The sequence below is a fragment of the Carettochelys insculpta genome, chromosome 5 (genome assembly GCF_033958435.1).
Source record: "Carettochelys insculpta isolate YL-2023 chromosome 5, ASM3395843v1, whole genome shotgun sequence".
NCBI classification, from domain to species: domain Eukaryota; kingdom Metazoa; phylum Chordata; order Testudines; family Carettochelyidae; genus Carettochelys; species Carettochelys insculpta.
In genome coordinates, this window is record NC_134141.1 from 88,390,595 (window position 1) to 88,412,679 (window position 22,085).

The 22,085-nt window shown below is 44.0% G+C and overlaps 1 protein-coding gene across 2 annotated transcripts in view; it reads right to left on the reverse strand.

Annotated features, from left to right (window-relative positions):
• SERINC5 (serine incorporator 5) overlaps positions 1-22,085 on the reverse strand; it is a 65,242-nt gene that overhangs the window by 19,750 nt on the left and 23,407 nt on the right. For both annotated transcript variants that reach the window (XR_012645777.1, XM_074995478.1), the window contains exons 3-8: positions 15,132-15,310; positions 14,865-14,947; positions 10,112-10,205; positions 7,845-8,056; positions 4,452-4,547; positions 324-450 (exon numbers count right to left, since the gene is read on the reverse strand). Coding sequence is in view for 1 of the 2 variants with exons in the window: in XM_074995478.1 (XP_074851579.1) it covers positions 324-450; positions 4,452-4,547; positions 7,845-8,056; positions 10,112-10,205; positions 14,865-14,947; positions 15,132-15,310 (791 nt within the window). In the remaining variant the exon portion in view is untranslated. The remainder of the gene's footprint in view (positions 1-323; positions 451-4,451; positions 4,548-7,844; positions 8,057-10,111; positions 10,206-14,864; positions 14,948-15,131; positions 15,311-22,085) is intronic.

Here is a 22,085-nt window from a genome sequence, read left to right on the forward strand (position 1 = left end):
GTGGTTTTTAACAGGCTTTGAACTGATGGCTGAGGTAGTTCACATTTGGAAGTTTTTCTTCAACCAGTAGATGTGGTTCTTTTTCACAACATGCTAAATCATTGGTAGGTTTCAGAGGTTACTGATTGTTTTAGAAGAAACATCCACCTGTTCTGGGATAGTGGGGACATATGATCAGATTAATTCCTCTCCTTTGGTTCAATTCTACTTCTAGCAACTGCTTTTCATGTGAACTGGACACAGCTAAGATTTTATAAGCTGTCTGGTCACCGTGTCCAATTAACAATGAATAATTGTACAAACAAACAAAAGAACAGACTTACCAAGAATATAAAATGCAGCAAACCAGGAGAGTAGTGCCCAATCCAGTAACCAGATTTTCGTCTCTGTGGAAGCCCTGGCTAAAGTCCGGCACACAGATTGTGATGTTCTTATGGTTCTCATCCAAGACTTTAAAAAACAAAATGTTTACAGTTAATGAGGCACCTTTGACTTCAGATTAAGGAAAATATTCAGAAGACTAACTTGGTCCTGAAACATCACCAAAATTTTGGATTTTTAGACAGATGATCAGGGCTGGGAGGCTGAAATTAGTATTGCCAGAGATGTTGCTTCCTTGAGGGCAGAACTACAATATGCTTCCGTAGCTGGCTCACAAGGGCAGAGTGGCGAAAGATCAGGCCCTAGGGTAGCTGATACAATCTCAGCTTCTCAGCAGATTGGGTTCACTAACACTTCACCTCCCTCTACTTCTGAGGGCCAAGAGACATTTGAAGAGATTTAAAATTATACTTACATTATAAACGCATTACTGTTTGTAAAGCTGGGGTCACGTTACTCTGTACAATGTCTGTTTAAGAGAGGGGAGTTTTAAGGGTAGTCCCAGTGCCAAATATAGGCTCAATGAGGGCTAAAATATGACCTGTGGCCACTCTAGTCCTGAAATGGACTGAGATGCACAAAGAACCACATTGGTTATGGGGAAATTTTATTTTAAAATCTAGGTAAATTACATGCTGGCCTCAGAATCCTGGCAAATTGCTGGCATAGCCCGTGGTTTCCCAGAGCACACGTACTCTTGCTTGACCAATCCATCTGCTTTGAGCCAAGGACTGGAATATTTCTAATCCCCACCTGCACGGTACTTGTTCTTGCACAGGCAGTAACTAGGGCTCTACCAAATTCACAGTCCAGAAAAAAGCACCACAGACCATGAAATTTCATCTCACTGTGAAATCTGGTCATCTTTGTGCTTTTACCCCAGACTAGACAGCTTTAATGGGGTTTCAGTGTTTCTCCAAGTGGGCGTGTTCTCACCCCAAAGCATGGGGGCCACCAGCAGCTGCGCAGAAGTAAGTGTAGCGATACCTTGTCACGCCACTCTTAATTCTGCGCTGCTGCCTTCAGCGCTGGGCAGCAGGGCTACGTCTACACGTGCACCCAACTTCGAAATAGCTTATTTCGATGTTGCGACATCGAAATAGGCTATTTCGATGAATAACGTCTACACGTCCTCCAGGGCTGGCAACGTCGATGTTCAACTTCGACGTTGCTCAGCCCAACATCGAAATAGGCACAGCGAGGGAACGTCTACACGCCAAAGTAGCACACATCGAAATAAGGGAGCCAGGCACAGCTGCAGACAGGGTCACGGGGCGGACTCAACAGCAAGTCACTCCCTTAAAGGGCCCCTCCCAGACACACTTTCATTAAACAGTGCAAGATACACAGAGCCAACAACTAGTTGCAGACCCTGTATATGCAGCACGGACCCCCAGCTGCAGCAGCAGCAGCCAGAAACCCTGGGCTAAGGGCTGCTGCCCACGGTGACCACAGAGCCCCGCAAGGGCTGGAGAGAGAGTATCTCTCAACCCCCCAGCTGATGGCCGCCATGGAGGACCCCGCTATTTCGATGTTGCGGGACGCGGATCGTCTACACGTCCCTACTTCGATGTTGAACGTCGAAGTAGGGCGCTATTCCCATCCCCTCATGGGGTTAGCGACTTCGACGTCTCGCCGCCTAACGTCGATTTCAACTTCGAAATAGCGCCCAACACGTGTAGACGTGACGGGCGCTATTTCGAAGTTACTGCCGCTACTTCGAAGTAGCGTGCACGTGTAGACGCAGCTCTGGAGAGCAGCAGCTGCGGACTGCGGGCCCAGCTCTGCAGACAGCAGCATGGAAGTTAAGGGCAATGCCAGTCCATGACAGCCTTACTTCTCTGCTGTTGCTATTGAAAGTGCTGCCTTCAGACCTTGACTCCCAGGCAGCGAGCCGCTGCTCTGCTTCTGCCCACCTTGGAAGGCAGCATTGCCACCAGGAGAGATGCAGGAGTAAGGACAGCAGTACCACATACACCTCACCTGCTCAGTACAGTACTCTTGCAATCCTCTACAACACCTTTTTGGGTCAGGACCCCTACAACTGCAACACTGAAATTTCAGATTTAAAGAGCTGAAATCATTAAATTTATTATTTAAAAAAACCGTCTGACCAAGAAATTGACCAAAATGGACTGTGAACTTGACAGGACCCTCGCAATAACCACACCTGGATACACCCTCCATTAGCACAGATGTTTAGTGTTTTAGTCATTACAAAAACTACAAATGCACTGAGCTTATTTATTATTTTATTATATTGGAAATCCCAGCACCAACTTTTAATCTCCTGGAATGAATTTCTACGTTCACCAAATCAAGACAGTTTAGCTGCACAAAAGGTTAATAGTTTTCTTGCCTATAAATTGGATTTCTCATTCAGATTTACCAGATTTTTCCATTCTTCAGTGCTCCCTCTGACAGGTGGCCAGCCCAGACAGAGGACAGCCTGCACAGCACTAAGTCTTTCTTCATAGTTTTTTTTCCCCCAGTTACTGCTGTTCTAGTGAAAAGGAGGCAAACCTTACTACGGCTCACCTAAATTGCAGAGATCAGAGAACGGGCTTTAGTGTAATTCATCTGAAACATATATCTATTAAAATGACTCTCTGTTCACAAGATTTACCAGTTTGGATAGATTCCAAAAAAAAGTTTCTTGGAAGAAAAATTGAGATTAAACCAAATTTAAGAAAAAGTCTATTGTTAGAAAAGAGCAGTAAGGTTTCCTGGCAGCTGAAGATGCTCTATAAATACGAGATGCAAGGTGTTCAAGTTAGTATGTATGGGAAGAACAGTAAAACCCTGAGATACGCGCAAGCAAGTTGTGTGTCTTGAGTCAGTGCAACTGCCGCCCAACAGGAGAGGAAAACTGCTCCGGTCCGGGGCACCAGCTGTGAGCCAGGCTTCTGTGCCTGACGGTAGAGGGGAAACGGTTCCTGTCAGGGGCAACAGCCTGACTCTTGCCTCCCCTGACAGGAGCAGTTTCTGCTCCTGTCAGGGGTGGCAGATGCTGCTTTCAAGAGTGGCAGCCACGAGTCAGGCTGCCATCCCTGACATGAGCAAGGAACCACTCCTGTCAGGGACAGAGCCTGACTCGCAGCTGCCGCTCCTGACAGGAGAGGTTTCCACTCGGGGAGGGGAGCCACAAGTCAGGATGCTGTCCCTGACAGGAGCGGTCTCCTGTTCTCTAGTGTGGCGGGGAGCTTGGAACCAGGTGGCAGCCTGGCCCCCTTCTACTCCTTGGAGCCAAGTAACTAACCAGCACTGCTGCCCTGCTCAGTTTCCCTTCTGCAAGTGGAGGGGAGTCAGGAGCCAGGCTGCTGCCTGATTCCCAGCTCCCTGCTCTTTGTGGGACCCAGGAAACTAACCAGCTGGTCAGTTTCCCAGATCCCACAAGTGGCAAACAGCAGGGAGATGGGAACCAGGCTGCTCCCTGGTTCCCATCCCTCTGCCACTCTGGGAGCCAGGAAACTCTCCAGTCCCAATAGGCTGGTCAGTTTCCCAGCTCCTGCAAGCCCATGGGAGCCAGGAACCAAGTTGCAGCCTAGCTCCTGTCTTCCCTCAACGTGCATGAAAATTCAAGTTGCACGAGCATTGCAGAAACACAACCCTGAGTAACTCAAGGTTTTACTGTACAAGGACACCCAACGTATCTTAATATTTTATTCTCTGAGAACACCAGTCAGTACTACTCAAACGTTCTTTAAAACAAAAGACTTGAGAGCATTTTTTATGGAAAAAGAAAAATGGGGCCAAAACCTAAGACATTTGCTTAGTTAATTGGGGACATGGAACCAATCTAGCACAGCCATTAAAAGGGGGAAAGCAAGAGCTCTTACTGTAATGGCAGCTAAAGTAGCAATGGAGAAAAAATATTTGATAGACGTGAAAAGGAGGCAGACAAGTGTCCAGCCTGTAACTCCTTCTGCTTAGTATTGCACACATTGGCTTACTCACTACTCCTGTCATTTGAACTCACGACCAGGCACTTATCTGTTTGGCATGATAACCAAAAGCCTAAAACACATTTACTTTTGATGTAGCATGATTTAAAGCTCAAGATAACTTACTTGTTTCTGGCGGCTTGCTTGAGAGAGATGAGAAAGTGAGATACATAACGTAGCAGCTGATGACTCCTGATTGCAACAACCCAGAGTGTGGTTGGCCTTCAGAGGGAAAGAAAGGTGAATACAATGAAGCATTTTTGTAGGTTTAACAAACCAAAAAACAATAACCAAATTTAACTTGCTAAAGTACCTTTCATAAGGGAAATGTTACTTTATCTTCTGCCTATGTAATTTAAAAAGTTTCCAGGAATATTAAGATGTGAATTTCCTCTGATGGACACAAGGAAACATACCTTACATCTTTTTCTACTGGCTGCTCCATGGAGGTGAAGATCCCCAAACCAGTAAGAAATGAATACTGTGTTCTGGCCAACCTTACCCAGTTCAAAAACAACAGTCATACCGGGCAGAACAAGAGCAATATAACTATAGCTATAATTGCCTATCATTTAACTTTGAAATAAGTTGAAGCACTGATGTACCGCCAATCCCAGTGCAGGAAAAAGGTCACAAACCCCACAGCTCTGTTGAACCACCAAGTGTGTTGTGAAAAAGGACAAAAATCACAATGTTTCAGCCCTAGTCTCAAAAATAGATCAATGACAACTATATGACGGTGAGAAATGAGTGTTAAATCACAGCTGAAAAAGTTCAAATGCTATTAGGTAAACTGTGCCATTAATGCAAAAGTAACCTAAACAGCTCCACACGAGGGTTGCCAGGTATCTGCTTTTCACAAAACACCCAAGCAAAAAGCCGGGCTTAGTCCTGCTCCACCAGAGACCGGAAGCTGACTAAGGTAACTTGAGCCCTAGCCCCCAGAGCCCCTCCCAAAGCCCTCATCCCTACCCACATCCCAGAGCCCCTCATCCTTAGCCCCCAATACAGAGCACACTTGCTCATTCAAAGCCTGTCTCCCTCTTACACGCCAACCCCTTGTCTCCACCTGCACCCGCACCCCCAGCTTGGAGTCCCCCTCCTGCATCCCAATCCTCTCATCTCCAGCTATACCCTAGAGCTTGTACTTCCAGTCAGAGCCCTCATCCCTCATTTCTAGCCCTAACCCAGAGCCCAAAGTAGTCCCCAGTTGGACTACTTACCCCTTTCCTGTATCCCAAACCCCTGCCTCAGCCCAATGACAGTGAGTGATGGTGGTGGAGAATGAGCCACCAGGACAGGGGAATTTGTAGCGAGCGGGGCGTAGGACTTTGTGGAAGGGATGGGGACAGAGTGTTCAGTTTGTGAGAGTAGAAAGTTGCCAACCTTACTGCACACCTAGCAATGTCTACATGTGTGAAACTCCCTGCTCCATGCCCACTTCATCAGGGGATTATAGCGAAGACACTGGCACATTTATCATAGAAATCACAGAACTGTAGGACTGGAAGAGACCTTGACAGGCTATGTAGCCGAGTCACCCACGCTGAGGCAGGATTAAGTATTATCCAGGGTTCCCCTGTCTACGCTGCTCTTAAAAATCTCCATTGAAAGAGATTCCAAAACCTCCCCAGATAGTTTGGATTAAATTCCCTCTCAGGTCATGCTTTCTAGATTTCTAGTCCTTTTTAATGCTCTTTTCTGGACTTTCTCCACATCTTTTCTGAAACGTGGCATCCGGAACTGTACACAATATACCCCATTTGAGGCCTTATCGGTGCAAGTAGAGTGGAAAAATTATTTCTTGTGTGTTATTTACAACATTCCTGCTAATACTTTCCAGAATGATACTCAGGGTTTTTCTGCAACACTATTACATGGCTGACTCATATTTAGCATGTAATCAACTACAGCCCCCACATCCTTCTCTGAAATAAATAGTCTCTCGTAAGCAGTCATTTCCCATTTTATGTTTGTGTACTTAATTATTCCTGCCTAATTACTTTGCATTTGTCCTTATTGAATTTCATCCTATTTTAGACAGCTTCACCAGTTTGCTTCTAATCCTGTCCTTCAAAGCACATGCTTGGTACCATCCACTAACTTTATACAGTAAACCCCTAAGATACGTGCAACCACACTGTGTGCGTCTTGGGTTAACATGACTGCCGCCCGTGACAGGAGCAGTTTTCCGGTCCCCAGAGTGGCGGGGAGCTGGGAATCAGGCAGCAGCCTGGCTCCAAGCTCCCCACCACTTGCAGAGCAGGAAACTGACCAGGACAGCAGCCTTGGTTACTTTCCTGGCCCTAAGGAGTGGAGGGGAGCTGGGCTACTCCTGGTTCTCAGCTCCCCTCCACTGGCCTGAGCCAGGAAACTGACCAAGGCTGCTGCCCTGGTCAGTTTCTCCTCTCTGCAAGTGGAGGGGGCCAGGAGCCAGGCTGCTGCCTGGTTCCCAGCTCCCCACCACTTGCAGGACCTGAGAAACTGACCAGCTGGTCAGTTTCCCAGTTCCTGCAAGTTGCAAGCAGTGAGGAAAGGGGAACCAGGCTGCCCCCTGGTTCCTGGCTCCTTGCCACTCTGGAACCAGGAAACTGGCCAGCTCTGGTGGGCTGGACAGTTTCCTGGCTCCTGCAAGCCCAGGGGAGCTGGAAACCAGGCTCCAGCCTGGCTCCTGGCTCCCCTCTACTCACGCAAAAATTCAAATTATGTGGGGGTTGCAAAAACATGCTTTTGCCCTTAATGAGTCATTAGAAAATTACCAAGTCTCCTGAACTTCTTCCCCCTTGGACGGGTTTTCCCACAGACTGTTACCTACCATTTTTCTGACTTTGCTACCTTTGCTTTCATGAAATCCACTATACTCTGCTGTTTTCCTTCCCACCCTTCCTTAGCATCACAATGAACATATTTATCCAAGCTACCTTCCACTTTCAAATTTTCCAACTTCTTCCTCCTCCTGTCAGAATGTAACTTAGCATCGCTTCTCCCCTAGTCACTTTCTCCACCCTCTCTAACAAAAAGTTGTCCCCAGTGTATTCCAATAATTTGGTGGGCAATCTGCACCCTGTGGTATTATTTTTCCAAAGAGATTTCTGGGCGGTTGAAGTCCCCCTGTCATCACAAAGTTTCAGGTTTGGAATGATTTTGTTAGTTTATAAAAAGCCTCATTCACCTCTTCTTCTCCTGGTTTAAGGGGTGCAGAGTAGGCACTGACAATGATTTTACTATTGTATTTTTACCCTTTTATCCTTCCCGTCATACTGTCTCTTTGTGCTGTTATGATCACTGACATGCAGCAGAGAGGGGGTGTTAAGAGACAGATTGACAAAGCTAAATCAAAACTGAAATCCTGAGAGAGGTGTGTACTCACACACACATACGTGCACACACCCCATGTCAGCACTCCTGATGACATCAGCCTGGCTAAGCCTCCTAATCAGCAGTAGCCTCAAATAACCCCCGGGTATCCCATATCCAACAAAAGCAAATGAGCGACAGAGATTGAATAAGCACACTTACGATTTTGGACACATGGTGAGATGGCTACCAATGAAATAAGGAGGCACAGGCCACCATTTACACCAAGCAGGATCTTGTTGTAAGTACACCCTTCCGCGCGGGTGTAAAAGATAGCCATCAAAATCAGGGCTCCCACAGCAACAGAGTACAAGACAAGAGTGCCCAGAGCTAGCAAGCCATACCACAATTTATTCTGTGCTGTCCCTGCAGTCCTGTTCATAAGAAAGAAAATATATTTAGCTATGAACAAACAATAAATATTAGTATTTTAACATGCTCTCTTTATGAAGGTTGCTTGTATGACCATTAGCGCTGCACAAAAAGCAGCATTTTGCTCTCTGTAGTACATCCATTATTTCAGCAGCACAGGCTCTGGCTTCTGTACATCTTAAAAATATAAGCATCAGAAAGGTAGCTGTATTAGTCTGTATTTTCAAAACCAACAAGAAGTCCTCTGGCACCTTCAGGACTAACAGATATTTTGGAGCATAAGCTTTTGTGGGCAAAGACCTGCTTCATCAGATGCATCCTTCACAAAGAGATGCATCTGATGAAGCAGGTCTTTGCCCAGGAAAGCTTATGCTCCAAAATGTTAGTCTATAAGGTGCCACAGGACTTCTTGGTGTTTTTAAAAATATAGAGGCCTTGCTAGAGCCATATGCTATCACGTGTGTCTCTTTAAAACATTCCATTGTGCTAGTGTGGATCATATAAGCAAAGACTTTACCCTGATGTCATAACGTCTGGCAATTTCCATCAATACAGCCTGCAAGATGCTGAAAACCAGGAACAGCTTAGGCTGAGCCATCTGCAAATCTTAGACTATTATAATCCTGGCTCTGAGCCTCTGTAGGGAATTCCTTGGCTGGAGCCCTTCTGAGTTCTAGCTCAATAGCAAAATTCCTCCATTATAGAAGCCCTGGCAAGCCACTGTTAAACACACTGAAACTATTCTTACCCTTCTCCCACACAACATTTGCCCATTCATCCATTCTTTCCTCTTTTCGTTCTACACACCCTACCAAGTTTGGAGTCCTGAATACCCTCCCCACTACCCCAACTGATCTTGGGAGAACAAAGAATCAGCTAATTGGATTGTATGTAGCGCTGCTGTCTATGGCGATAGGGCAGAAATGATTTGCAAAATCCATGGGGGCCAACACCCCGGGCAAGGGTGTGCATGCGGTTCTTGTTAAGGGCAGGGAGAGAGATTCTCCTGGAAGAAGCAGGGCATCAGCCACCCCTCAGCCCAGACCGCACTGCCCTCTGCCACCCACAGCATGCCAGCCAGAGCTTTGGTGGCAATTTAAAGGGCCCAAGGCTCTGGCTGCCAGCACTGGGAGCCCCGGGCCCTTTGGAATCGCTAGGTTCCAGGGCAGTTGCACGTCCCCGCCATCATCCACACCATCAGCACGCGTGACAAGAGCTTTAATGCACATGGTGCCTTTGAGTTACCTATCGCTGCTGAACATCTCTGCTCGATCACGCTAGCAGCACTGGGGTTTTGCTACAGTTAATTATCAGCAGTAGTGACTGCGGTGTGACAGCAGGACGTATTTTACCCTGCCCTCATGAAAATACTATGGAAGAAAAGGGAATGAGTGAGGGTTTTTAACTTTTCCTGCATGATAATGGGATAAGTATAAAATGAAAGCACAGAGAAAGAGATGGGCAGGCAGGAGTTAAAGGCCGGGGGTTTTGTGTTTGTGCATGATTTAAGAATCCTAAAATAAAAATGGGGAAGAGAAAGAAGGTGCCAAAGCTACACAAACGGGAAATCAAGCCTGTACCAAGAGGCTGGGCAAGACGAATGATCAAAGAAACCAGAAAGCTGAGGGGAAACAAGAGGCTCAGCTCTGAGTTAAAAATTGGCCTGAGGTGTGGCTACAAGTCCATGTGAAAACAAGAGAGGATTCATCAGTTTATGTCACTGCTTGAGTGTTCTGGCTATGCTGTGTGGATCCAGTCAGTTTTATCAACAATGCTTATACCAATAGAAAAGTGAAGGCACTGAAAAAATGAGGTCCTCACAGACACTGGAAACAGATGGAGAGCAATGGCAAGCAAGGTGAGGACAGAAGGAGTGAAGAGTAGAAAGAGTCAGAAAGTTGTGGATTACTGTACATTAAGTAGCGCTGCCTGCCTGCATAAAATAGTGCATGTGGAATTTTTAAATACCATGGTTAATTTTCTATGATAAAGCCATCCATTTAAAGAAGAACTGCTTTACAATACATTGTACAAATGATTCTGAGCCAGACACATACCAGTTTTTATTCCATTTGTGTGCAAACTCCACAAGCAAGATAAGCTGAATGACTATAAAAAGGAATCCTCCCGCTGCACCTACATAGCGCCATGCTGCAAGGGAAAAAAATAAAAACATCACTTTCCAATTATGTTGAACTTGAGAGCCTAGATTAAACTGAGCTTCAGTAAAGAGAGCTCATCATGACACATCTCAGTTAACCCCGACTAAAGATTTCACATCAGTTTATGCCACACCACATCTCAGAACATCTAAAACAAGTTCAATAACCTGAAGAAGTTTTGGAGAGAACAGTCTCAAGAGGGGGAGCCGGGTTAGTCTGCACCTTTGCAAAAACCAAGCCGTCCTGTTGCACCTTAAAGACTAGCACATTTATTTATTACATAATGAGCTTCTGTGCGTAAGTCCCACATGTACATGGTGGCCCCCCACACAAGCTGATGGGGCAGAGAGCAGTGGTACTACAGATATATAACTGGGAAGTCCTGACCTAGAAGGGGGTTGCAAAGCTATTGGGGTCATGGTCTTGTCATGGTGCAACCAGGAGACAGACAGCCTTCACAGCTGGATTCCTGGCCAGCAGTCACTGTTCTCCAGCCTCCCAGCTCTGAAGGCAGCATTGCCACCAGCAGCAACACAAAAGGAAGGGTGGCAATACAGGCTGAACCTCTCTCATCCGGCATCCTTGGGACCTGACTGGTGCCAAAGGAAAGAATTTGCCGAATGACAGCATTACCAACACTTCCACTGCTTACAGGGCTCTTAGAAGATATGTAGGGGCAAATTAGAGCTAAGTAACGGCACAGAACACTGAGGACTGGTGGATGCCAACAAACTTTATAGGACTACCAGAAAGTTGGCCACACCCATAAAAAGTGGTAGTCTGGCTAACTGGCCAGATTACGGATGTTATTGGATGTAGCCAGGCATCGCAGCACAGATATGCTGGTTCATCGTGACAAGAAAGAAAGAGAAAGAGACAGAACTAGATAACTAGCATCTGATGAAGTGAGTCTGTGCTCACGAAAGCTCATGCTCAAAACTTTTCTGTTAGTCTATAAGGTGCCACAGGACCCTTCGTTGCTGTTACAGAACTAGATAAGGAGGCGGCAAACGTTTTCCCAGAAACTTAGAGCTTCAGGATGCCCTTGAGCTGCTGCAGTGATTTGATATACCCACATACTGTTCCAGGAGAGGAATTCTCACGCCCAAACCTTAAGGGGGGGAAATGTCCTGTCTGTTGTTTCCCAGCAAACAAATGTAAATTTGGCAATCAATCCCTCCCGAAACTGACGCCTTCAAGGCGTACACAGGACAACTGGTGTTTTCAGATATGGAAGGGTGTATGTAACCAGTGGAGTATAAAGTAGGCCTGGCAGCAAACACAAGCTGAGCTGCAATTGCCTAACCTGCTGGACAGGACGGGTCTTTGCCTCCCAGGGCAAAGGGGATGTCCTCCTCGTACTCTTCTTTCCAAGGAATTGAGTAACAGATGCTGGCAATGCTGGAGTCAAACGACATAGGGGTGAGAAACTTATACCTGTTATGTATTGAGTGACAGATGTTGGCAACGCCAGAGTCGAATGATGCAGGGGTAAGAAAATTGTACCTGCTATGTATTTGCACGCTTCAATAATCTATGTTTATGCATGCTAAGTTACCTATGAGATTTCAGTAGAGTACCTTTAAATAAAATAACAAGTAACCACTAAGCAAAGCCTGATTCCTCCTGCACGCACACTCGAACGTATACTACCAAAAAAACCACAGCCGACCATTGGCTGACACCGTATGAGAGAGTTCCGGATTAGAGAGGTTCAACCTGTACCATACTATGCCCTCTTACTTCTGTGCTGCTGCTGGGAGCAGCACTGAATTCAGAGCTGAGCATCTGACCAGCACTGCCATTCTCTGGCCACCCACAGCTCTGAAGGCAGGGCATAAGTAAGACTGCAACTCCTCTACAGTAGGCCTGAAGCCCCCTTTTGGGTGAGGACTCCCAGTTTGAGAAATGATGTGTGTTTGTGTACTTTTACCACAAAACATGAGCGTATAGTATAGAATAAACATATACAAAAGACTAGATTTCACCAGGGAGACCAGATTTCAGGGTCTGTGACGTTTTTCACAGCCATGAATTTAACAGGGTCCTGCATGTATGTATGGTGGAATGGGATTGAAGAAACCGCCAAACACTCTTCTGAAAATATTCTTGCAGTCTCTTTTAAAAAAAAAAAAAAAAAGACTAGAACATTGTTTCCTGGCACATTGTTGTGCACTGAAATCATTATCTAGTGCTATTTCCTGTCTCAAACTACTTGAAGATTGCAGTGATACAATTCAGAAGCTGCTTTTTCTCCACTTGGACATGTTCTAATCAACAAGTTCTCTTGTTACTTGAGAGAATTAGGACAGTGGAAAGAGTCACTGAGTAGGACCTAGAATCATAAATGCCTCCAAATGCTGTCTTAGAATTCCATCTCTTCCTTGTACCATTGATATTTAAAGATTTAAGGAAAAAGGAATTTATAACCAACTTTGGCCTCCTGTCACTGAATGATTCAGGAGATAGGGAGCCCTTTCAGACCACCAAACTGAATCTGGCCCAAGATAAAAGCAAATTAAAACAAAAAAACTAAAATAGGCTATTTGCTGGCCTATGCAAAACATGTTTTTACGAGGGGTGAGGAGAAATGTTCTCTCTCATATTTTACATCCAGTCCATGTGTGGAATCAATTTTTGTTATGTGTGGGAGGGGGCTTAGGCTGACGGGAAGGCTCTGGGGTTGGGTCAGGTATGAGGGCTTCAGGGTGCAGGAGGGGGCTCAGGGCTGGGGCAGAAGGTTTCAATGCAGGGGTAGGGAGGCGAGGGCTCTGGCTGTGGGTCTGGAGTGCAGGCTGCTCCAGGGCTGCAGCGGGGAGAGAGGACTCCCACTCCCTCAGCTCTCTCCCCCACATTTGCTGCAGAGCTGGGGCTGAGGGAGAGATGTCTCTCTCTGCCGCAGCCCTGTATGCCACTCCTATCCCCTTCTCCCCATCTCACCCTACACCTCTCTTCTCTCAAGACCGTGTGGCTCTGCCCCTGTGCAGCCCTCCTCATCAGATGTGCAGCCCTTGATAGGCTCCTGTGCAGCCATTCAGGCATGCACCACACAGGAGGAGAGGTTCGAAGAAGTGAGATGTTGACACAAAGCCTAGAAGGCTGCCACTGCGCCACTGCAATGAAGATCCTTTTCTAAACAGGAAAACAAGGGGAGGAAGAGTCTCTGAAATCCCCTTAGGAAACACAACTAAGGGAAGTGGCAGCAGAGAGGCCATTGTGAGATTAGCACAACAGAAAGCATTGAAAATTAGCTCTGTTTGTGCGCTCAGTAAGCCCACAAAGAGTCTTAAGTATATGCATGCAGAACTAATCCAATCCCTTTCACTTGCCTTAAAATTACTCTAAAAAGGCCAAAGAGGGGAGATTTTTGCAATTAGTTAAGTGATTTAGAAACGCAAATTCACCTGAATGTGAGTGGGACTTTTGCTCCTAACTCACTGAAGTATTTTTGACAACTTTACCCAAAAGCTGCTATTTACATGTGGGTGAGAAAAAACAAACATTCTCAAATCAGTCTCCCGGAGTTCATGACAGGAACTGCTGCCAATTTATATTCCCAATTAACAAAAATGGCTTCAGATACTGCTAGATACAGAATCAGCCATCAATAATCTGCAATACAGCATTTCAGCAAAAAATCTGATTTTATATTTAGTAGATGGAAGCAATTTGGAAACTAAAATTACATGATCCTTTATTTCATTACAGTCACTGCTTGTATGTAGGAGAGGCTTCCAGTGTGTTTTGTGTGTTGTCTTCTGTGGCTTTCTGTATCACTTTATGAACAGAACAAGCTCTCTCTATTGCAAGTATTGGTATCAGGCTGACTACAACTGAGCTTATTATACAGACAAGGTAGATGAGGGAATATCTTCTATTGGATCAACTTCTGTTTACAGATATCTATTATCTCACCCAGGTTTGCCCCCCTAATAGTCAGTGATCAACACAGCTCCAATAAGATTTCATAAAGCTCATTATGTCAGCCAGAAAAAAAACAAAACAAAAACAACTTTGTATACATTCCTCAGTGACAAATTTCTTGTGCACTCATTACGGACTCTCTCCTAAATCCAAAAGCTTGGAAGGCAGCACAAGTTCTTTTTTTTTTTTGTTCACGCACTTACTCTGCATGTGTGCTTGTAACCTGTTGAAAATATTCTTACTATAAATACAAAACAAAGGAGGAAGTGAAAGTAGTCTTTACACAACTAAACCAACCACATCCGTTCACTCAGCTACTAGCACTGTTACGCTGTGTCTACACTTGCATTCCTCTTTCAAAAGAGGAATGCAAGAGGAATGCAAATAAAGGAAATCGGAAATAGGAAGAAGGGTTCTTTCAAAAATGGGGTTTATTTTTGAAAGAGCCCTGTCTACACTGCTTTTTCTTCCCTTCAAAAGAATCACTTTCAAAAAGAGATTATGCAAATGAAGAATGAGATATGTAATCAGCACTTCATTTGCATTTCTGATTTCCTTCATTTCCATTCCTCTTTCAAAAGATGAATGCGAGTGTAGACAGAACTTTATTGTTTTATTGTAACAAGGAATATCCAGATAAACAGTATGTTCCCACTATTAAGAATATAGAAACTCATAAAAGTGAAATGGAAAGCATATGCACATAAAGAAAAGAAAATTGTACCATTGAGGAAGGTGTCTTGATCTGGAATGAAGAAAGCTCCTGAGCACATGGCTGCCAAAACTAAAAGCTTAATGAACCAGAACCTGCAAGACAAAAACATGTGGAATCGCCTATTTATAAAAAAATCAAAAGTCTTCTCCCCAAGTTCTCTGCCATAGAATAGCTGTGCCTTAAATATTGGTTTTGAAACACAGTACTGAAATCTAGCACCACATAGTGACTTATTCCTTGATTTTAGAGGAAATGAGCAAACAAACGAAAACTTACCCATTATGCATATATGCTCGGCAGCTTTTGCTGTTGTTAATTTTGATGGTAAGTAAAAAGAAGATAAAGAAGAAAGATGCCATTCCGAAACAGACCCTGTAAACAGCAGAGTATCCCACAAGCTTCTCACACATTTCACCTGCCTGGATACTTTTGCAGATGTTTTCATAAAAAGGAATCTGAAAAATACACACAATTAGGAACAATTAAACATAAGACAACATTTACCGTAATTAAGCCGATTCCATTAATATAGTTTACATGCATACAGCTGACTTAAAAATAGCGTATTGGATGTATTTTACCAGTTACAGTTCAGAGTCATGAGCACTGGCCTAGATTGAGGGATAAACTACATACATAGGTCAAGTGGTGAATAGATTATAAAAGACTGGAAGTCTGGAGTCACAACTGACAGCTACTGAACGACTGCTAAATACCTCCATATGGGGTAAAAGGGAACAACTTCCTTCTCCCCACAACTTTTAAAGGAAGATTGGCACCATAACTCTTTTTTAAAAATAAATGACCAGAAAGGTAGGAAAATTCCATTCCTTTCCCCACTTGTTAAATATTTGCCTGTGATGCCTTACCTTAACTCTGAGAAAGGGAGAAAACAAATAGCTACACATTCATGCCTCACAAGCTCACCACGCTTGCAGAGCACTCCAGAAACTCTGTGACTTTTATTCATTTATGTGCAATGCCTCTGTATGCAGGCTAGACCTCAGCACCCGCAGCCTATGGGTTGGGCAGACCCCATATAAAAGGTTTTGGCAGCTCAAACACTAAATTAAAAAAAATAAAATTAAATTAAATTTAAAAAAAATCTAATGTCCCTCTGTATCCTCAGAGCCACCAGTGTGAACTGATGAGACTTACAGAGCAATACACCCTCAGATGAGAGTGGGGAACCATTAGTTCGCTTTTCTTACATGAACTGTGTTTTGCCCTGGCAAATGTCTGTTTCAAAAATGTAGAGGAACGAGATGGAAAAAATAAATTCAGCAGCTGCTCAGCCTCAGACGATACAGAACGAGAAATGAGCCTGTGAAGCAGACTAAGGTTGTAGATAATAATATACATAAGGAAACAGCAGCTCTAAGAAAGAAATAATGCTGATCTCTGCTTGTCCCAGACCACAACTTGATAAACAAAACAGAAAGGGTCAAAGAGTAAATGGATGGATAAATGGATGGTTAGATACAAGCCATACTGTTAGATACAAGCCATCCCTCCAAACCACTGCAACTCTCTACATTCACGGTAGGACCTCCTTCAGCTGGAATCTGCCTCACATCCCCCCTTTGCTTTAGCTGCATCATGTTCTAGCCACTTGACATGATTTGCCATCTATTTCACCGTCCAAGCCAATAGCCTCACTGGGCCCTGGGCAAGGCACGGGCAGCGGGGGCCTGCTCCATGCCCCCACAGAAGGGACAGGAACTCAGGCAGAAGAGGCAGGACTTGAGGCCGCCAGCCCTGAGCACCTCTTAGATTGTGGCCTGTCCTCCCACTCCCCGAGCGCAGCGCTGCCTGAAGCCTGGCCCCTGGCGCTCCCGCCTTTCCAGCAGTTCTAAGAGCCATCTGGAGCACACCGCACAGCATTCCGGCAGCAATTTAAAGGGCCTGGAGCTGCAGCCGCTGCTGCAGAAGTGGTGGCCAGGTTCTCTGCCCCTTTTGCATTGCTGGGCCCAGGAGCAACTGCCTCCTTTTTGCCCCCCAACCCTGTCATTAGGCCTGCATTTCATTTCACCCACTCCACAATTTTACCAGCTATCTGAGTTGCTGATTATTTAATCTGGCACTTACTTAATGCTCTGAAGTACTGATTTGCCTTATTTTCAGGGCTTAAAAAAGTTACCCAACTTCTATAAACATGGGGGACTGAGTCTTCTAAATAATATAAAACGAAAACAAAACAACCTGTGCTACCACCCCTTCCACAAAAGAACCGTATCCCATCAACATCACACCCCCCCACAATATCAAGTAAAACAGTTCACTTTTAGTGTTTGTTGTACACTGATTTAATTTGCATTATTAAATATAAAAGTTGTTTGACAATGTTTTAAAATCCAACATACTATTAGTGCAGATCGGATAGCAGAAAAAAATTATAAATACTAATTCCAGTGGTATTAATTGAGTAATGTAATGGGTAAATAATACTTAACTAGCTCCACGGCTGGCAACTACAAAAGTATCTAATAAAAGCTGGTGAAAAATAGTAAAATAAATAATACTACGTTTATCAAGCACCATTCGATCACTGCTACTTATCACATCCCATGCTTTTGTTTCACATTCTTTCCCTTGCAGTCTTCACTGCACATTTCCTTCCCAAGAACAGCTCTGAGGGGAGGGAAAGGCACGCTGCTTTCAGAGCTTTTCCTCATTCTTGTTAAACACCATGGTCCCAACACTACCACCCTTTCCCCGCCTTCCCCTTGTCTGTATTCTCTGTCTGCTCCTATACATTTTGGGTTTCCTCAGCCAAAAGTTTAGCCAAATTATTTTACAAGTGGAAAAATAGGTATAGAGCAAAGAAAAGAACAAATCTAGTTTGAAAATATTTGTTCTTTACAGCCCAACAGCCTTCTTTGGATAGGATAACAAGTCTTGTGGATAAGGGAGAAGCAGTAGATGTGGTATATTTAGACGTTAGCAAAGCATTTGATATAGGCTCACATGAACTTCTCATTAATAAACTAGATGGGGCTACTATAAAGTGGGTGCTTAAACCTGTAGATAACTGTTCCCAGAGAGTAGTTATCAAGGGTCATGCAGGAAGAGCATAACAAGTGGGGTTCCACAGGGGTCAGTTTAGGGACCATTTCTGTTCAATATCTTCATCAATGATTTCGATAAAGGTATACAGAGTACACTTATAAAGTTTGCAGTTGACACCAAGCTGGGAGGAGTTGCAAGTGCTTTGGAGTAGAGGGTTGTCATTCTGAACAAACTAGAGAAATGATGTGAGGTAAATAGGATGAAATTCAACAAGGACCAGTACAAAGTACTCCACTTGGGAAGGAATAATCAATTTCACACATACACAATGGGAAATTACTGTCTAGGAAGGAGAACTGCAACACGGGATCTAGAGGCCATGGTGGACTACAAGTTAATATGAGTCAGCAGCATGACACTCTTTAATTTAAGTGTTACTGGCTTTCAGAAGCAACACCGCAATGCCTCATACCGACAGTACAGTGTTGCACTACACGGACACAAGAAGAGTAATGTGCAGCTACGCACAAGAGATGTATGCAGATGTAAGTTAAGTCAACTTAATTTTGTACAGTAGGCGAAATCATTTTTCCTGGCTGCACACTGACCACCTGAGCCCCTTCCATAATCCTCCGTTAACTCGCCCATCTCCACCAGATCGGAAGCAAACTTGTCTCAGGTCATCCATTATGGGTATGTGTATGCCAGCCCCGGAAGGTGTAATTTTCTGCATGAGAAGTCATATTCACACTAGTTCTAACGTAACGTGTTCCAGCAAGTTCCAAACAGAACCATGGTGGCACGACCAGTGGCATAGACTAGCTGCCCTGAGTATGATCCCATCTAGGACCCTAAGTATGACTTGGGCACTTTGCCCCTCATGCTGCTTGCACTGAAGTTACACCTCTAATTTTAGCCCATCCACTCAATCAGAGCCAGCATGGGTAAATGTCAACAAGTGGAAAATTACGTCCAACAATTCCATTGTAGGCATACCTGCACCCCTCTCATGATATAGCCCTACCCCACCTACCTGATCTATTATTTCACTGTAATGTCAAACCCACGCCCTTGCTCCAAAGTGCTCTAGCCATTCCCACCTGCTTTTCACTCAGCCCTTATCCCCCGCCCCACAGCCTTCTCCCTTGCTGAAATTCCCTGAAAATAATCCACAAAGCCACTACAGAAGCCTTCTTCAAGTACTCAGAAGTATATCAGACAATGATACCCATAGAACTCTACCGGCCAGCCGGGGTGAACTGAGGTATCTGCTTATTGTGCCATAACTTGATTGCTTTTAACTGCCACAACGTCCACCCTCTACCCCCAATGGCATTGTTTCATCTACCTGTTGTGTCTTGTCATAACCTAGATTGGGGCAGGGATGTTTTTTACTGAGACGGTACAGTGTGCAAAACAAGAGAGACCAACTGGTGTCCCTACATGCCACTGTGATGCAAACACTATTAAAAAGATGCTGCTGAGATTTTATTTTCCTAGACATAATGCAAGGCAGTAAGAGCTCCCCAGTGCGCATGGAGTAGACAAACAAAACTATGCTGGAGCATTTTTTTCCAACACTCCAGATAGTGCAAATTAAGCTCACGCTTGTTTGTGGCTGTCCTCTGCCAAGACATCACTGAGTTAACAGATATGCTTCTAAGCCAGATGACATAGAACCACTTCAGACATGGCAAATTTATAACAAATGTAGAAGACAGGTTAGCATGAAATCCAAATGGCATTTTAAAATCACTCGTATTTCAAAAGGTGAGTTAGAAAGGGCAATATTCCCTCCACATAAAATGGAGTGGTCACAACATTTGACCTCTAAATTGATAGTGCAGGCACAAAGTCACATAACAGACATATGGACCAATGAAATACTGAACTAGGTTTTAAAACTCACGAAAGTTCCCTATTTTTAACAAATGGTCAGCCCCATACATATATTGGAGAACTATAGTTTGCATATGGCCTGGCTTCAGAGGTTGCTGAGCACTCAGAAATACCACTGAAATACCAGCTCTAAATATCTGCCCGTAATTAATGTCTCAGTTTCCCAATCTGGATACATAATTTGAGGGTGCATCTTGCCGAGGCTGGGCTGAATTAACTGTTGAAGCCTTTGAATTTTAAACAGTCCAGAACATGCTTATTACTAAATTAAAGAGCAGAAAAAGAAAGCCTCCCCTTCATTTTTCATTCAAAGCCATCAAATACTCTTAATTTAAAGGGCAATTATCTTTCCACTTTACACTAATAACTACTCTTTGTGCCATTCCTCCCTACTGCAGAGCCTTCAAGGAAAAAAGAATAGGCTGAGAAATTGGCATTGCTGTGAACTGCTTAGAGACCCTGAAACAGTTTACTGTTTCAGTTAGAAAGCTTGTTTTGATGGAAAGAGAAATTGTATTAAGGCTTTATTATTAAAAGAAATGGCTCGTATGAATTTTTGGTATAAATATGTAAATTGTCTTCAAAATTTCAATTTCTTGGATTATATCCATATTTTTTCCATTCAAACTTCCCACAAATGAACAATCTAGTTCCTGTCAAGCAGTTCAGTATTAAGATGGTGCATGAACTCTGGAAAACTAAAGTGACTTTAAAAAGCCAGATGTCAAGGAGGGATAATTTGCCTGTATGAAGACAAGGAGAAAAAAAATCAAGCTAGTAATTTAGGCAGCTAATTAAACTGGAAAGCAGCTTTAACCACATATTCAATGGCACACTTTCTTTGGGAAGAGTGCAGTGAAACTGACAACATAATACCAGCTAAGGACCCCTTCTGCACTTCTAGGACCACCTTACTCACAAACAGAAAGGCGGGGCTGATGCCTACCCCATAAAGAAACTAAGCATTTCCAGTCTTATGCTACTGAATTATCCAAAATTCAATCAGATTTTTATTCCACAAGTGAAACAAAGTTCAGATCTCACGCATTAATATATCATGGTATCAGATTCCCCATACAACCATAGCTCCTATGTGCAACTAACAAATTCTGATTGGTTTTATGGACTTGCTGTATCACTGAATGCCACAGGTCATGTCTATGCTACAAGAACTGTAACAGTGAAGCTACAGTGCTGTAGCTATGCCAGCGTAATCCTATAGCGTAGATACAACTCACTGTGAGAGAAGAGGTATCTTGGTTGCTTAGAAGCACCACTTCCTTCAACAACAGTAGTTAGGCTGACTGAAGATTCATCTGTCCACTTAGCTGTACCTACATTTGGCGTTTGGTCAACAAAGCCGCGCTGCTCAGGGTTGTGGATTTTTCACATCCCTGAGCTAAAAGTATTCCAGGCCTCAGCATAGGAGGAATCCACCTCAGACTGGCAGAGCTGAGCCAGTTATTTCCCAGCCCAGGGGGTGCTGGAAGGTCCCTATAACTTACATAGCTTCCATTCAAACTGGAACACTTTGGGACAGTGGGTTGGAGAAGACAGAGTCTCCTTGCCTCAGCTAATTTCTCAGCGGCTGCAAGAATGTGATTCCCCTAGAAAATGAACAGAGAGCTGGTCTGAGTTCTGAACCTTTCAAAGCACAAACACACACCCTGAGAGAGACAGAGGAAGAACTTCCAGGAAGAGAACAGGCACAGGTTCCTGGAGGAAAAGAGAAGTCTTTGAAAGCAGGGCCAGCCGAGGCTGCCAGTAGTTAGATGGGGAAAAGAGCACATCCAGAGGTGCCAAGGGCTGGCTGTCCTTAAGCATAAAGTTAAAGCCACAAAGAGTGAGATTAAAGGTGATGTGTTAGATCACTGCATGAGACAGGGACTCTCATCTTTGTCCCTTGGTGACATTCAATAGTCTACATTTCTAATTCAACCAGCACTTAATAGTTTGTTTTAAAATGTACACCTATTAATGCATATGAAACATCTACATGCCCTAATTCATATTAAAGTCTAGCACATGTAAGAATTCTATATGCAATCCAAAGCAGGGGATTTTCATAAAAAAACAATTACTTGTGGTTGGAACAAAAACTTGGATGGCTGGAGATCCTCGAGAACCAGAGTTAATAATCCCTGGCTTTAGGCACACACAACTAGACAAATATTCAAAAATACTCTTTTTATATAAACCTAATAAAAATGAAAACTATCAATGCAACAATGTTTATTTTACGTATCACTTTATCACAGTGATCATTTGAAAAACACTTTACAGTACAAATATTGTTCAGCTGGCATGCTGCTATTCATATTA